At 44.7% G+C, this 17,475-nt stretch overlaps 1 protein-coding gene across 1 annotated transcript in view; it reads right to left on the minus strand.

Moving 5' to 3' along the window:
• Positions 1-1,032: 1,032 nt before the first annotated feature.
• kcnk2b (potassium channel, subfamily K, member 2b) overlaps positions 1,033-17,475 on the minus strand; it is a gene marked incomplete at its 3' end in the record, with an annotated part of 127,925 nt that continues 111,482 nt past the window's right edge. The window contains exons 4-6 of the mRNA XM_084330553.1: positions 13,815-14,010; positions 10,638-10,780; positions 1,033-1,410 (exon numbers count right to left, since the gene is read on the minus strand). Coding sequence (XP_084186679.1) covers positions 1,033-1,410; positions 10,638-10,780; positions 13,815-14,010 — 717 coding nt within the window. The remainder of the gene's footprint in view (positions 1,411-10,637; positions 10,781-13,814; positions 14,011-17,475) is intronic.

Consider the following 17,475-nt stretch of genomic DNA (forward strand, 5'->3'; position numbering starts at 1 on the left):
GACCGGTCTGAGAATTGCTGCAATGTCTAAAAGAAAAGCCAAACAAATTGCCAAATATTGCTCTGTCTCAGCTATTATTGGCAGCTTAGCCATGTGGAGAAGGAGGTGCTATGTGTACCCTTAAGTGTTGAGTGCTGCTTGGCCCCGATACATTTGATTCCCTGTTTATGTATATTATAATTTGTGGAACCAAATAAAGTATTAAAATGTGTGGGAGGCTTAGAAGAAGAATTCTGGCTGTTTTGTGTATGTGTGTGTGTGTGTGTGTGTGTGTGTGTGTTTGTGTGTGTGTGTGTGTGTGTGTGTGTGTGTGTGTGTGTGTGTGTGTGTGTGTGTGTGTGTGTGTGTGTGTGTGTGTGTGTGTGTGTGTGTGTGTGTGTGTGTGTGTGTGTGTGTGTGTGTGTGTGTGTGGGGGGGGTTGCGTGCGTTGGCTTGTTTGTGTTGAGTAAGTGTGTGTAAGGATGAATGTTGCTACATCAGCACAGACTCCCAATTAGATAACCATTGTCTTCTTGCTCACTGGAGGATGGTCAGTCTATGTACTGTATGTATGTGTGTGTGTAAGAGAGAGAGAGAGAGACAGAGAGAGAGAGAAATATAAAGGTTATTAGGGAGGGAGAGAGTGAGAATGAGATAGAGATAATTAGATAGAGAAAGAGAAAGATAGAGAATGAGATAGAGAGAGAGAGAGAGAGAGAGAGAGAGAGAGAGAGAGAGAGAGAGAGAGAGAGAGAGAGAGAGGTGGGGGGGGGGGGAGAGAGAGAGAAAAGGATGTGTGAATGTGCCACTTTGTGTAATCGATATGTATTTGTGTCTCTCTCACAGTTCTCTATTGATGATTGCGGCACACTCATCCATGTCCTTAATGAATGTGCACGTCCCTCATCACAGAGGTCCCAATCGATAGTTGCAAGAATGTGTGTGTATATGCGTGTGCCTGTGTGTGTGGATGCGTGCGCATGCGTTAGTGTTCGTGCCACGCCATCGCAACTCCTCTCTTCATCCCCGGGTCCCTGTAAATGCCGTCACTCCTCATCCCAGACTCTCGATCACGGCCAGCTCCCTCCGATCCGCGTAGTCGGGGCTCAGGCCGTTCAGGTAGAGGCTCCCGCTCCGGGACAGCGTCCCCCCGCCATGGTGCACGGGGGTGAGGCAGAGGGCCATGTTGGGGTAGGCCTCCCGCTCGTCACCGCCACCGCTGACCGACAGCATCCTCTTGCCACCCGGCGTCATCATCTCCTGGCCGTTGGCGGTGGCGTTGATGCCGAGCTCGGACGACAGCTTGCGCTTGATGGACGCGGCCCGCTGGAACTTGTCGTAGATGTCGACGCTCAGACGCCGCCGGGTCTCTTTGAACTCGGCCGACACGTTGGCCGTCCACTCCGCCGCGTGGATGCGGAACTCCCCCACCTGTGGAAGTGAAGGGAAATCGTATATATATAACTCTTGAGAACTGTATATAATTAAACAATATTACACGAGAACCAGTGGAATATCATGAATATTGCCATGGCTGTGATGCGCCCACAGCCACGAGAGCGAAGCGTGGCAATATTCCTGATATTCCACGGGTTCGAGTGTATCATTGCTTTTATAGAGCAAGTTGCACCGTCGGGAAACATATAGGATGAATACAGACAATTCTAGGGTATTTTATATTGATTTCAGTGAACTTGGCGTCGAAAAATAGTTCCTAAAGATGTCTCGTTGCTATGGAATTTCAAATAGGTAGGCTATCAACAAGCTATTGAAAGTCGGAAAAAGTCATCAGCACCTCGGACAGTTCCCGGGAGTTGGGCCAGTTCAATGCCCAGGCCGTCGACTTGGTGGGTGTTGAAGGATTAATTGCAGTTTTTCTCCAGCGCGTCCAGCTCGTCTTTCATTGGATTGGCAATTAGCATGTCTAATAATGCTGTTTTTATTATTACCGGTAGATGTAGACCCGTCCTCTTTATATATCCACTAGTTTATAGTAACGGTTTATAGTCCTGTTTTTATGTATTTGTACATTTCTTACTGTTTCTATGAGTCCTGTTTTTATGTTTGGGGACAATTTTGCATTGTCCCGTCCAAATAAAAAAAAGATATATCAACTCAATCTAATTAGCTTTACAAACCAAAGAAGGTATATTTAAAATAAATTACAAGATCATTGATAAATAATGGTGGCTGGGTGGCGCAGGCTGTTGTTGCATCAATGCTAAATAAACTATCGATTTAGATAGAAATGCGTTAAACCTATCCATTATCATTGTAAGGGTGGAACTCGTGAAACACAACATCAAGTTTGCTAACTCGCCAAAGGTGATGAGCAGCACTGCTCCTGTCATGAGCCGACTACAGGATGAGCAGGTGCATGGGCATGAGTCCGTCAGTCCAAGGATGACGTGATCTCACCAAGGCTACATTCACACTACAGGCCTTAGTGCTCAATGCAGATTTATTGCTCAGATCTTTTATTTAGCAGATTTCTCTTGTTCACGCTCCTGAACTGACCCATATGTGCAAAAATGAACAATAAAGAAGATGGACGTAAAATCTTACAAATGTCAATCTAGAGTGACAAGAAAGTTGCATGATTGTTCAGACTGAGGTCGCATTGCGGAAAAAATCAGACCTGTATCTGATTTAGGACCACATATGAAAGTGTCCCAAATCATAATTGAAAAGATCAGATTCCATTGATTTGTGCCGTTCACACTGTTGTTTGGGCCACTTTCGTCTGCAGTCTGAACATAGTCCAGCAGGGAGTTTCACAGACGTACATTTGCAGTTGGGTTACACAGAAGGAATCATATATTATGTCCTCCACATCCACTAAAGTGTAACTAATGAACATGACAGCAAGGTGTCCTATTACTCACAAGCCGCTGCTGAAAAATACACAACATTTTCCGACCCCACAAGGTATTTACTCCCTGTCACACGAGCAGGGGACGGTTCCATTTCTTAAGATTTATGAGTTAAAGGGTCAACTGAAAAAGCGGTGTGAATAATGATCGCTCTCTCGGTGTCCCGGGGGCCGGTTGCTATAATGGGACGTGTAAACTGTGGGCATGGACTGCTGCCAGCAGCTGGAGAACTAACGGCTACAGAACTGTTAGGAATATCTGACCACTGTCGGTGTGTCTGATTCTTAATAACCACCAAAACCTGCACGGACTGTATGACTCTGTATGGCAACAACAGAACGGTAGGATCATTTAACTTAGTCTGCATCATTTTGAAGTGTGTAGCTTTAGGAAATCTGTTTTTAAACCTTAAATCTTAATTTCTGACTAGTTTCACCCCAGGTGGTCAAACTGCACGTGGCTTTGTCCTGCTAATTGAGCTTGTGAGCATGTTTGTGGAATGTGTAATAATGGCTAAGCGAACGAAAAAGAGAAACTTCACTGAGAGCGAGATTGATCACGGAGGTCATCTAACCCAGTGGTTCCCAAAGTCGGGGTCGCGACCCAAAGGTGGGCCGCGAGCAGCCACGGATGGGCCGCGAGATGATTAAAAAAAATTAATTAAAAAAAAAAAAAAAAAAAAAAAAAAAAAAAATGTGTCAGGCCACTGAACTTAGAAGCAGGCCAGGACAGTGTCTCTAGTTGTATTCTAAAATTCTATTCTATTGTATTCTAAAATGTGACTATATGGTTTTATATTAACTTAATAAATAAACAAAAACGAAAAATCGACTTATTTCAACGAACATTTCAAACTAAATAACAGATTATGCACATAAAACGTTGAAAACAACCGAAGCAACAATAGTATTTTAATGAGGCTATTATTATTATCATTATTATTTTGCAACAAGTTAGCCCTCTCATAAATAGCACATATAAATGAATAACTAACTTGAACTAACTTAATAGGATTGAAGTGATATTTGGCTTAAAAAATCGGTCGCCTGACAAAAAAAAAAGAAAAAAAAAAGCCTGACGATGTGCATTGGGCCGCGGCTCTCTGACGCCTTATTTTCTGGGCCCCGGCCTGAAAAGTTTGGGAACCCCTGATCTAACCAACAAATTGAACGTAGAAATCATTTTGTTGTGAACTATTTTATTTGGAAACATGACACAAAAACCCCAGGGTGGGGAGCACTTGAATGTGCATGGGGATAGGGCGGCTGGGTGGCATAGCAGAGATTGCGCTCGTCACCAATGCAAGAGACTCCGGTCTCGACTCCCCGAGTCAGCATTGCCTGCGGCTTGGGCCAGTCGTCATACTATCTCAATTGGCAGAGGTAGCGGGTGGAAAGTAGGGATGCACGATATTGCTTTTTTGACAGAGATACCGATAACTTTATGCTCCTCAAGCCGATAACCAATATCGATAACCGATATTTATTGTATTATAAAAAGAATTGTATATGTATATATTTTTTTTGATAAAAAAAAACATTTTTTCAACATGAAACAAAACATATCACAATACAATAATAATACATAAAAAGACTTCCCAGGACAATAACTTAACACCAACTTAAATGTGACCTAACCAGACAACAGAAACAAAAGCCAAGACAACAGTTTTGACTGATAAAGTGACCATATTTATTTTTCCAAATGAAAATTCACAATCCGTCAACAGCTTGTGGTGCATCCAACCTAAGACGCTCAAAGCTTTTTGTTCTTCTTTTTTCAAAGCGGAGCCTTGAAAAAGAGGCTTTGAGTGGACACATCACCACCTCACATCACCACCACAACAACGGGTCACCTGCGGCATCACCACCGCCACGGTGTTGGGGGCCCGCGACGACCGCGCGAGCACGCTTGTACCTATTGACGAGTCGTTTGCTAAATTAAAGATGTTTGACAGAAATGACCCAAGGGCTCAAGCCGCTAGCTTTTAAGCAGTCCTTGGTGGTGCAAATTAACCTGGCTACTACGGAGCAATAAGTGACTGCGTATTCAACCAAGGGTCGCATCACAGCCACGAAAGGGGCTAGCTTTGCTTAGCTCCTCGCGTCGTCGTGGGCTTCTAAGTTAACACAATAACACACCGTCGTGGCGGTGGTGATGCCGCAGATGAAAAAAATATATTATATTATCGGAGCTATTAATAACGTTATCGGGTTTATCGGGATGACGTCATAACACGTTATCGGCCCGATAATTATCGTGCATCCCTAGTGGAAAGTCAATGGGTGGGGATTGGACGTTGTGGACAGCGACTCCTACAGGTCGGTTGGGTGACGCCTGTACAGCAGAGACAGGAAGTATCGGGGGCAGCGTGAGCCTCCCACGCGTTACTCCTCGCCACTGAGAGTCTGCACTGTCTGGTGAAAAGATGCGACAGGCTGCCTCCTCGTGTACCGGAGGGGACACGTGATGCAAGGCTTCTATCCTCACTACAGCCGACCAGTGGGAGGCATAGTCTAGCAACGTTCAAGACAGGGGAGGGGAGAATTGAAGGGGAGAATTGGCGATACGAAATTGGGATGGGAGAAAAATAGAAAGTAAGGAGAAAAAGTGGATAAAAAAAATTGCATGGGGATGGCATTCGTGTGCTTTGTTTCACACTCCAATTTGGGTCCCAATTTGCTGTACAAATCAATGAGAATGTGCCTCGGTAGTGGAATCAACTTATGAGCCACTCCGTGCTCTCTGCAAATAGATCTGCCCTATCGCAAAAAATACGCTCCCTGCGGAGCACACCTTGGAACAAGACAAGTCAAGACAAGATAAGCCATGCTGCATTCATTCTGAAAGACCTATTCCAAATGCTATTTATAGGGTTTGACAATAATTACACCCCTATCTCTATTTTACAATGAACTATAATTAACACATGGCTTTGTCCTGATAATTTAGCTATTCAGACTCAGGGCTGACACAGGTGTCAGACATTAGTAACTAGTGATAGAGATTTAAATGCTTGCTGGATAAGCGTCAACTTACACAGACGGGCAAAGATGAGGAGTTTTCCTGCTGGAGTTATCCAAGTCGACCCACCACAGTGCTAATTAAACGATCATCCTATTTATTACTCTATTCTGCAAAAAATTTCCTTTCCCTCCCTCTTTGCCATTTCTCTATCTTTCTTCCCCCCCTCCTCACCTGAGAACCTCACCTTTCCTCCTGCTACTCACACCTCAACAATGTGCTTTCTACCTATCCCCATACTTTCCTCCACCAGACCAGCTTCAAGCCATCCACGCCAGTTTGGAAGCAATCCTGCAAACATCTCCCCCCCCCCCCCCCCCCCCCCCCCCCCCCCCCATGGCCACAAATATACCTATCACTGTACGTGGAGGTTTATGGGATTGTCAATCAGCCGTCAGGAAAACCTCCAGCTTCTAACTCTTACTGAGACTTGGACAACTCAACAACACCTGCAGCCTTATCTACAAACTATAACTTCACTCACACACCTCGACCTTCCAGACGTGGTGGAGGCACTGGTCTGTTGACCTCTCCCTCATGGTCTACAAATTCAATATCACATCCAGCTCTGTCACTCTCCTCGAATTTCTGTCTCCAACCCATTCAATCTCACCATTGTTACTCTCTATCGCCCTCCAGGTCCGCTCGATCACTTCCCACACAAGCTGGACATGCTCCTTAGCTCCTTTCCAGAAGATGGCACCCCCCTCTGTCTCAGTCAGACACAGTGGTCTCTCTCCTACAATCCTTTGACCTGACTGCCACTGTCATGCTTCCCACTCACAAAGCAGGCAGCTCCTTGGATCTCATATTCTCCCGTAACTCCAGCATTATTAACACCACAGTAACTCCTCTCCATTTATCTGACCACTTCTTCATATCCTTCTCACTAACTCTTATGCTTAACCCCAAAGGCAACTACCGGCAACTACCGCCCTGTTTCTATTCTTACCTCCATCTCGAAAGTCATGGAGAAAATAGTCTACGAACAGGTCGAAAAGTACCTGGCGGAAAACCAATCTGGCTTCAGAACATCCCACTCCACTGACACATGCCTTCTCTATTTGAACGACCGCATCAAACAAGAGGTGGACGCGGGCAAATACTGCGGCATGGTCATGCTGGACCTCCATTCTGATTGACAAGCTAAAAGCAATTGGTTTTGATAGTCTATCAGTGAGCTGGATGCAATCCTACCTTGAGGGGAGGGAACAGATGGTGGAGGTAAACGGTACCCTATCCCCCCCTCCCAGTGAGCTGTGGTGTTCCACAAGGAAGCATACTAGGACCGCTACTGTTCCTAATTTATGCAAATTACATGTCGTCAGCTTGTGACTGCAACGTGTTCTTGTTCGCGGACGACTCAGCCCTGCTGGTCTCTGACAAGAACAATTTACAGGTTGAAAAAACCCTCAGCTCTGAACTCGGCAGAATCTGCACCTGGCTCACTGATAACAAACTATCATTACACCTGGGTAAAACAGAGTCCATTCTCTTCGGATCAAATAACAAACTCAGCAAGACCGACGGCTTCTCAGTTACAGTGGGTGACAATATTGTCACAAGGAAAGATGAAATTACATACCTAGGTTCCATCCTAGAGCCAAATCTTTCGACAAAATGGCATCCAAGGTAATAAAAAAAGTCAACCAACGAACTAGATTCTTGTACCGGATCTCCTCTCTGGTAAACAAGAATACCCTGAAGACTCTGGCAGGAGCACTCATTCAAGGGTACTACGACTTTGCACCTCATGGTACCAAAGCACCTCAAAGGCGCTAAAAACAAGATTACAAACATCACAAAACAAACTGGTCAGACTTCTACTTGACCTTACCCCTAGAACCCACCTCACCCCTGCCCACTTTGACAACCTAGGATGGCTTAGAGTAGACGACAGAGTACAGCAACTTGCAATGGGCCTGGTCTACAAGATACACTATACGACTAAGGTACCCATGTACATGTCAAAATACTTCCCAAAGGTCAGTGAATACCACGACCACAACACCAGGGGAAGCTCAACAAATCATGTTAAACCCAGATTCGGCTCAAACAAGGGACTAAACACGTTTCGCAATTATGCCACATCAATGTGGAACGCCCTACCCAAAGCTGTAAAGGAATGTGAAGCCCTACCCACATTCAAAACCGCTCTTAAAGAGCACATACGGGAGGCTGCAATTCGAAATTGGCCACCGTAAATGCCCAAACCCCCCCACCCCCACCTAATAGACAGTCTCCTCCCCACCGCATGTATATATTCTCTCCCCGCCGAATGTATATTTCTCTCCCACCCACCCACCCCCTCCAAATGTACAGTCTCCTCCCCACCGTATGTATATATTCTCTCCCCACCGTATGTATATTTCTCTCCCACCCACCCACCCCCTCCTAATGTACAGTCCCCTCCCCATCATATGTATATACTCTGTCAGGACCTATGGGTAACAGTACTGTATATTTGAATATCGTATATGTCACAAATGTAACAGTACTAAATACCTGTATGTCATGTATGTCCCTATGCCATAAACGTCATGTATGTTGTGTATGTCATAAATGTCACTATGAATTGAAAATGGGGGACCCTGATGTAAACAAGACAAACGTCTTTCTCTGGTCTGCATCCCCTTAACAATTGTGTGTATTGAGCCGTACTGTATTGTACCCATTCTGCAATCTGTTAAATAAAGTTTTCATTCATTCATTCAACCATCCACCCCAACCAATCGGTCTCAGTCAGATGCAACCTGCGCTCCCTATCCCCCTACACCCTCTCCTCCGACATCCTATCCGCTCTACCGGTAAGTGAGACTTTCTCTGCTCTCCCCACAGATATGGAAACTTCCACCCTCCTTCGACAAGATCTGTCCCCTCGCAGAGAAGCCTGCCCGCTGTTTCCCACCCAGTCCATGGCTGTCGGATGCAGTGAGAGAAGAAAGACAGGTCCTGAGAGCGGCTGAGAGGAAGTATAGAAAGTCACGCCTCACTGCTGACATCATTACCTATTACAACCTCTTGTTAGCTTTCTCCAAAACAATTACTACTGCCAAAGCTTCTCTCACCATTTAGCTGACGCTTTTATCCAAGTTCTGTACAACAAGTCAGCAGGAAGGGTACGACTCTTTCAGCTGAGTAACAATGTTCATCAAACAGTGCTGAAACTTGGGTGCTGCAGTGTTGAGTGCAGGATGCCATGTTTCCCCAAGGGGATCAATAAAGGAATACATTCTGAAAGGAGAATGTTTTCAGGGTACAGCATTTATCTTTCTTGAATTTTGCGATGAGTGTGTGGAATTCAACCACAGCTGAAATATGGTCCTAATATTTATCCGATGTATCTGTTTTTAACACATTGAGTGCCAGCCATGCGGAGCGCTAAAAGCCTCCGTATGCCAGCGTCCACTTCAATGATAGAGCTCTCATATTTGCAAACGCATAAACTATGTCTTAAATGATGGTGTATAATCTGGCCGTCGCTTATCAATGACTTGTTTGCAGTCAACATTGTCAAAACGGATTTTTTTTTTATCGGTTCATTTCCGTTTTATACCATTTTGAAAAACGCAATTTTTTTTAAGTTTCAGGTAAATATAAAGATTCTGTGATAATCGCCCTTTACTGGAATATTCTGGAATACACAAAAAACGTTGTAATTTTTCGGCCTATTTATGAATCGTTTTCAAATAAACGCTAGATTATCGATAGTATATGTGTACTTATGCACGCTATAGAAGCGAGCTGAAAAATCGATTCTCTCATTTCCTGATCAGCACACACACACACGCACACACACACACATAGGGCACACGTTGATATCTCTGTGAAAAATGTTCTGATTATCCTAAGACTGGTAAAATATATTCCTTACCTAAGATCAGATGTTCTCCAAAAAGATTATTCCAATTCCTGATCGCCATTTCAAATATCGATCGTGTTTATTGATCCAACGCTGGGTACTGGAAATATGTATTCCACGCTGTTTTGGGGCTCTGCAATGAATCCGATCCTCTCGGGTGACTTGCCCGAGAAGTAAAATGAGGAAGCAGGATTTTTTTTGTGTTTCATTCAATCCATTCCAAAGGGGTGCCATACAACAGGGAGAGACGATAGGGGGCGGTATTTTCCCAATGGAGCTCAGAGAGAGTTTGCAGCACTAACGTGAGACTAGATTGATGAAATATGAATTCAAATCGCTAATAAAAAAAAGTGAGATATCTCGTCGCTGGCACTCAACGGTCGGCATGAACTAACGAGCAATCTCGTCGCTGGCACTCAAAGTGTTAAAGGTGAAAAAAAAACGTGTTGAAGTAAACAGGAATGTTTTATGTTGCGTGTTGCTGATGGAGAGCTCATTAACCAGACGGTTACAGTCTGTAGTGTGATAGTAAAGGGCTAACCTGCTGTAGTGTGGTAGTGAAAGGGTTAACCTGCTGTTGCGTGGCAGTGAAAGGGTTAACCTTCTGTAGTGTGGTAGTGAAAGGGTTAACCTGCTGTCGTGTGGCAGTGAAAGGGTTAACCTGCTCTCGTGCGGCAGTGAAAGGGTTAACCTTCTGTAGTGTGGTAGTGAAAGGGTTAACCTGCTGTTGCGTGGCAGTGAAAGGGTTAACCTGCTGTCGTGCGGCAGTGAAAGGGTTAACCTTCTGTAGTGTGGTAGTGAAAGGGTTAACCTGCTGTTGCGTGGCAGTGAAAGGGTTAACCTTCTGTAGTGTGTACTGTGTAGAGTAGACCCTTGTCATGCTACACAGTGCTACGTACCTCCTCCTTGGTTTTCCTGGAGATGGCCCGGAACCAGTCTCCGATCATACTGAGCACGGCGGCGAAGTAGGCCAGACCCACCAGGATCCAGAACCAGACCACGGGCTTGTAGTAGTCCAGGTATTCTTGATTCTCCGCGCCACCTGTGGTACAGAACCAGAACCAACGCGCGGTTAGTGCGGCCCTGAATCACACGACATAGGCGCTCTTAATAAATCGCACCTCTACTGCAAGTGCAGCAGCGTCGTTAACACCTCGTTAACAGCACTGCCAGGTTAATGGTGCATGATTACCGCAGTAGCAGAGCAGAGCTCAGAGTCCTAAGAGCTGCATCTGTAGCTTCATGTGTAGCTTGTGTCTCATTTATTATTTTGCATTATTTAGATTCTTGATTCGGACAGTGAATCAAGAAAACAATGAGGCAATGAGAGCATGACTGGTTGGAAATGACTGGTTGATTCTTAGGGTTCCTTGAATTTCCTCGAGTTTGCTCTGAACTAGGACACCTGGGACGCCCTCCAACTGACTCTGAAGCTGAAGGTTCTTCCAACACCTGGGACGCCCTCCGACTGACTCTGAAGCTGAAGGTTCTTCCAACACCTGGAACGCCCTCCGACTGACTCTGAAGCTAAAGGTTCTTCCAACACCTGGGACGCCCTCCAACTGACTCTGAAGCTAAAGGTTCTTCCAACACCTGGAACGCCCTCCGACTGACTCTGAAGCTGAAGGTTCTTCCAACACCTGGAACGCCCTCCGACTGACTCTGAGGCTGAAGGTTCTTCCAACACCTGGAACGCCCTCCGACTGACTCTGAAGCTGAAGGTTCTTCCAACACCTGGAACGCCCTCCGACTGACTCTGAAGCTGAATGTTCTTCCAACACCTGGAACGCCCTCCGACTGACTCTGAATCTGAAGGTTCTTCCAACACCTGGAACGCCCTCCGACTGACTCTGAAGCTGAAGGTTCTTCCTACACCTGGAACGCCCTCCAACTGACTCTGAGGCTGAAGGTTCTTCCAACACCTGGAACGCCCTCCAACTGACTCTGAGGCTGAAGGTTCTTCCAACACCTGGAACGCCCTCCAACTGACTCTGAAGCTGAAGGTTCTTCCTACACCTGGAACGCCCTCCAACTGACTCTGAAGCTGAAGGTTCTTCCTTCTCTTGCTGCATTTAATTTAAGTATGATCTCCAACCACTGTGTATCGACTTGTAACTCTCTTAGCTGATTTTATATTGTAAATGGACTGCATTTATAAATAGCTGCATGTATAAATAGCTGCATTTATGTAGCGCTTTTATCCAAGGCGCTTTGCCACTTATGCCTCCTCATCGGGAGCAGTTAGGGGTTAAGTGCCTTGCTCATGCTCAAGGATACTTTGGCACGTGGCCGGGAACCTTCTGATTACCAGACGACCGCTCTACCTTCTGTGCCACTGTTATTTATTGTGCCTATGTATGAGATTGCTGATAAACTGTGTCTTGTTTTGTAAGTTCTTCGTCACTGTAAATGAGGGTAACCTCAGTGTCTTACGAGTTGAAATAAAGGTTTGAGATGATTACAAATCTAAGAGAGATAGTGAATTACTGTACATTACAGTGTGGTGTCTTTGCTACTGACAAAGACTAATCTTATCTTAAATGGATAGTTATGATTGTTGGAACCCTAGCCCTATTTTTGGAACACAAGCTCTTGTTAATTATAAAATGTCTCTGTATCTCTCTCTCTCTCTCTCTCTAAACATTTTTAAAAGAAAAATTTAAAATCGAACCCTAACTAACCTTACTGTCATGCACTTGTCCTAATATACTAACCTACACTGTAGCACTCAACAATTTGATGAACATTGTTACTCAGCTGATAGAGTTGTGCCCTTCCTGATGACTTGTCGTACAGAACTTGTAAGGTCGCTTTCACACAGGGGCTGTTTGGTCCGGACTTTCGGACCAGAATTCGATAGTCCGGTTTTTCGGGTCTGTGTGAATGCGCGTCGAACTCGGTCCGCGGACCAAGCAGGCGAACTCTGGTCCGCCTGAAAACGTAGGTCTCGGTTCGGCTTCAGCGGACCAAACGCGAACCAAATATAGGAAGTGATTATTATTACCACTGCTCGCAGCACTCACTGCAAAACAAGCACACTGCATCTAATCTCTCTATCTATCTATCTATCTATCTATCTATCTATCTATCTATCTATCTATCTATCTATCTATCTATCTATCTATCTATCTATCTATCTATCTATCTATCTATCTATCTATCTATATATGTCTGTGCATCTTGGGAAGAAGGAAGAAAAAACGCGGCTTATTATTATTACCGAGGCGCGCGGCTTATTATATTATTAAAACAGCTACTTGTGGGCACTCATAAAAACACCGTGGTCTACAAGTTGTTTAGCGAGAGGATGGTGGTAATGTGCTTCAATAGAACAATGGATCAATGCCATGTCAAAACTCGGCTCCGCTGATCTGGGCTCCGCAGTACACACACAGACACACACACGCGCGCGCGCGCACACACAGGATCGCAGCCACACACACATTTCCACTGTCCAATAGACAAGCACCCTTTTCGACCACGTGACATTGTTCAGAAGGTCTCGGTCCGCCTGACAGAAACCTGTGTGAAAGCAGGCGAACCAAATGAAGAATGCAACAATGTTGCAACTTCACCCCCAGAACCGCACCGAGTCCTCCAAAACTCTATGTGAAAGCGACCTAAGTCGCTTTGGATAAAAGCGTCAACTAAATGACTAAATGTAAATGTAAATGTTGTTAATTAGCCACAAACCAGTGCCAGAGTCAATAGGGTGGAGCTCCTGTCTGTACAGGCTGACTGAAGCTCCATGGAATCTACTTTGTGTGCAATGTGGAGTAAATTAAACTGAGCTTCAGTCATAAAGGATTGTGCTGAGAAAATATCAACAACATCAGTGGTAAGTAGGACACAGGGCTCGAGAAATCTGAGAGCGAGAGAGAGAGATCATGCATCATGCATCGTGCCAAATAAAATATTAACCATATTGATTTATACTGGCAGGTAGGGGACAACAGTAATGCACATATTAAACAAACGTTCACTACTCAACCATGCATAATAAAAAACATAAATTAAATAATAAACATTCTATAAAAACAGGACAAGCCCCTTTCGAACACCATAAATCAAGTAACCTTTTTCACCGGCAACAAAATCACCAAATCCGATGGTGGTGAGTGTGATGACCACGAAGTAGAGGGACTCCAGGGCGCTCCAGCCTTCTATGTGCTTGAAGATGACAGCTGGCAGGGTGACGAAGAGGAGACAGCCGAACAGGATGAAGATCACAGTGGAGGTGACTCTGATCTTCGTCTGGCTGACCTTCCATTTCTGTGCCGGAGGAGAAGAGAGAGAGAGAGACAGAGAGAGACAGAGAGAGAGACAGAGAGAGTTGTTAAATAGAGAGAGAGATAGTTGTTAAATAGAGAGAGAGAGAGAGAGAGTTGTTAAATAGAGAGAGAGATAGATTGATTTTTGATTTTAGAAAAACATTTATTTACATAAAATCACTACAAGTTGTGTCTCAATACAGTCACATACATACACATTGTATCACATCATACATGTGTTCTTATCACTCAAAAACCACATGAGATTTCACATAAAAACAGTGTTAAAACACAGCTGCCCCTCTACAACACAACAAATAACTTCCTTGAAACTCCACAGAAACACAAATTCATCAATATTATTCATTAGGGAGTCAAATCTGGCTCTTGCCAATGCTTTAAACATTGGCATCAGCTCACCATTCTCCATTTGTATTTTTCTGGTCTTATATATGGCCATTTTGGCTTGACCCACAATAAAATTCAACATTTGCCACTTCATTACATTGTTTTTTTGTAACCAGCCCCAAACACAAAAGCTATTTCACTCCAACTCTCACCAGATTTCAAAAACACATTATTCAATGTTTCGAACAGACCTTCAAGTCTTTTGCATTCTAAAAAACAATGAAAGATTGTTTCTGGCTCCTGACAAAAAGGACAACAAATTGTTACAGTGGGGTTTAATTTAGCAACAAAACAATTAACTGCTACTGCCCCTTTCAAAATCCTCCACTGAAGGTCACCTGTCCTTTTGTTTAACGGTGGCTTATACAGCACTCTCCACACTGGTGTACATGTATCTTGTACCCTCAGTCTCTCTCTCCACACAGTGTCTGTTCTTCCACTCAATTGAGATTTATGCAATGCTTTGACACAATACTTATTTTTTTTTATCCACTTTTTCTCCCATTTTTCTATATTTTTCTCCCATCCCAATTTCGTATCATCCAATTCAACCCTCCCCTGTCACGAACGCTGTTTCTTGTCTCCCACAAGCCGGCTGCAATGTGGACTAAGTCATACATAGCACAAGTCCCCTCCGGTACTTGAGGTAACAGCAGTTGCATCTTTTCACCTGCGCAGCTCGATCTCTCAGTGACGAGGAGTAACGCGTGGGAGGCTCACGCTGCCCCCGACACTTCCTGATTCTACTGCGCAGGCGCACCAACCGACCTGTAGGAGTCGCTGTCCAGAACGCCCGATCCCCACCCATCAGTTTCCCACCCCCTAATATGGCCAATGTGTATTAGTACGGACGACCAGCTAAACTGAAAGCAATGTGGAGCGCTGGGCTCGAACAGGCAAGCCCAGCGTCATTCGTGGTGAGCGCCTTGCCCACTACGCCACGTAGCCGCCCACTTTGACACAATACTATGTTTCCCATTTAACATATACAGGTTCGTAGGTAAAACATATGAGCAACCCAACATGGGTCCCGTCAGTCCTATTTGGTCAATTTCAATACCCAACTCAGGGAACGGATCCTCCTCGTCGGGACTTTCTGTTCCACTGGAGTATTCCCGTAACATGACATGTTCCTTGCTGCTCAGTTTTTCAGTCCATGCATTTAAAATGTCTCTGGTATGACGGGAAGACCTCAGACCCAGTAGAGAAGCCACTGCCTCCGTGTTGTGAAGTCCTGGCCCAGCTACATCCACTACATGCCTCAGTTTTACTGCCCCCACTGAGCACAAACGCTGAACAAGCCCAGGTCTACTATTGTCCTGCATGTCTAGCCGGGCCCCATAAATCAAAGGTTCTTCTAGCAGCCAGAACAGTGATGTTTCCAGCTCCAGTCTGTTCCATTTAAATAAAAACCATGCTCTAAAAAGACTAAAAGGAGGCATTCCACACCAATGTGCAAAATTACAGTTAGTTAAAAACAGAGATGCATCCAAACCCACCCCTTCCACTCTCCTTAAAATGGCACTCATTACATGTTTCCAAACAACATTGTCACCTCCTATTAAAAACCGCTGGATATGCTGCAATCTAAAAGCTGCCTTTCTACTCTCCAGGTGCACTAAACCCTGACCCCCCTCCTCCTTCTGCAGATAAAGTACACTCTGTGGCACCCAATGCAAATTATCCCAGAAAAAACGAACCATTACAAACTGCGCTTTTTCCTAGTAATCCAGCAGGGGGCTCCAGACATTTTAGCTTGTGCCAGAGAGTTGATGCAACCAAGTTATTGATGATCAGACCCCTCCCTCTGTAAGACATTTGGGGTAACAGCCACCTCCACTTGTTCAACTTCGCCTCTACCTTTTCTACCACTCCTTCCCAGTTCTTCTGTACTCTTTGCCCAGTTCACTTTCGCAGCTGACATCTTTCCAAAATGTTCAACAATGTTGCCCAAAACTGTCACTTCTTGCTGATTTTTAATGATCACAACAATATCATCTGCATATGCATATAAAATAAAATGTGTATTAAAATGGTAAAAACAGGCCATTTATGTTAGAACGAACATTGTGCAACATACGTTCAATGGAAAAAGCATACAGCATACCAGACATAGAGCAACCATTCATTTTCAGCACGCTCTCAATGTCTTTATACATCACCTTAATCTTGGCAATGAATACAGGGCTGAGGCCAAACCTTTCTAACACTTTCCACAGGTACTGGTGCTCAACCCGATCAAAAGCCTTTTCCTGGTCCAAAGAAACCAGACCTGCATCAAAACCCACTGAACCAGAGACTTCCAAAAGATCTCGAATTAATGACACATTGTCAACAATGGACCTGCCAGGCACACAGTACGTTTGTGTCCTGTGGATGACCTGGTCCATCACCTTTTTCAGTCTGTTGGCTAGTACTTTAGACAGGAGCTTATATTCGCAACATAAAAGCGACACTGGTCTCCTGTTCTTTATTTCTTGGAGGTCTCTTTTTTGGGCAACAGAGCCAGAACTGCTCTCCTGCAACTCTGAGGCAGCAATGAGTCCTCAAAACTCTCATTAAAAACCTCCAACACATCCTCCTTCAATTCGTTCCCCCTGCATGCTCTGCAGTGCCACGTCCACCTCCTCTGCAGTCAAAGGGTCCACCAACTCCTTATTGCTCTCCTTTGAAACAATAGGTAGACCACTGCAGAACGATTCAAACGCCGGTTCATCCTCCTCATATTCACTTTTAAACAAGTGAGCATACAAATCAACAGCCCTCCGCCGGATATCCCTGGCTTCAGTTAGAACCTGCCCTTTATCCGAACGGGGAAAATTATCCTCCCATGTCGTGCTAGTTGACTTATTAATAGTTCGTCACTGATGAACGGTGGAATGTTGGATATAAAGACCTTTCTGCCTGGTGTGGAGAGAGGCTCCATGGCAAGAAATGCGCCATCAACACTGATCCCTAATTGTACCACGGTATGCACCTTGTCTAAAATAATCAAGAAAAGTTACCACGCCACCATTAATTCTCGCAGCTGACTTTATACTTTCATGCCCAACAATGT

Source organism: Notolepis coatsorum (assembly GCF_963971535.1).
Source record: "Notolepis coatsorum genome assembly, chromosome: 15".
Classification (NCBI taxonomy): domain Eukaryota; kingdom Metazoa; phylum Chordata; class Actinopteri; order Aulopiformes; family Paralepididae; genus Notolepis; species Notolepis coatsorum.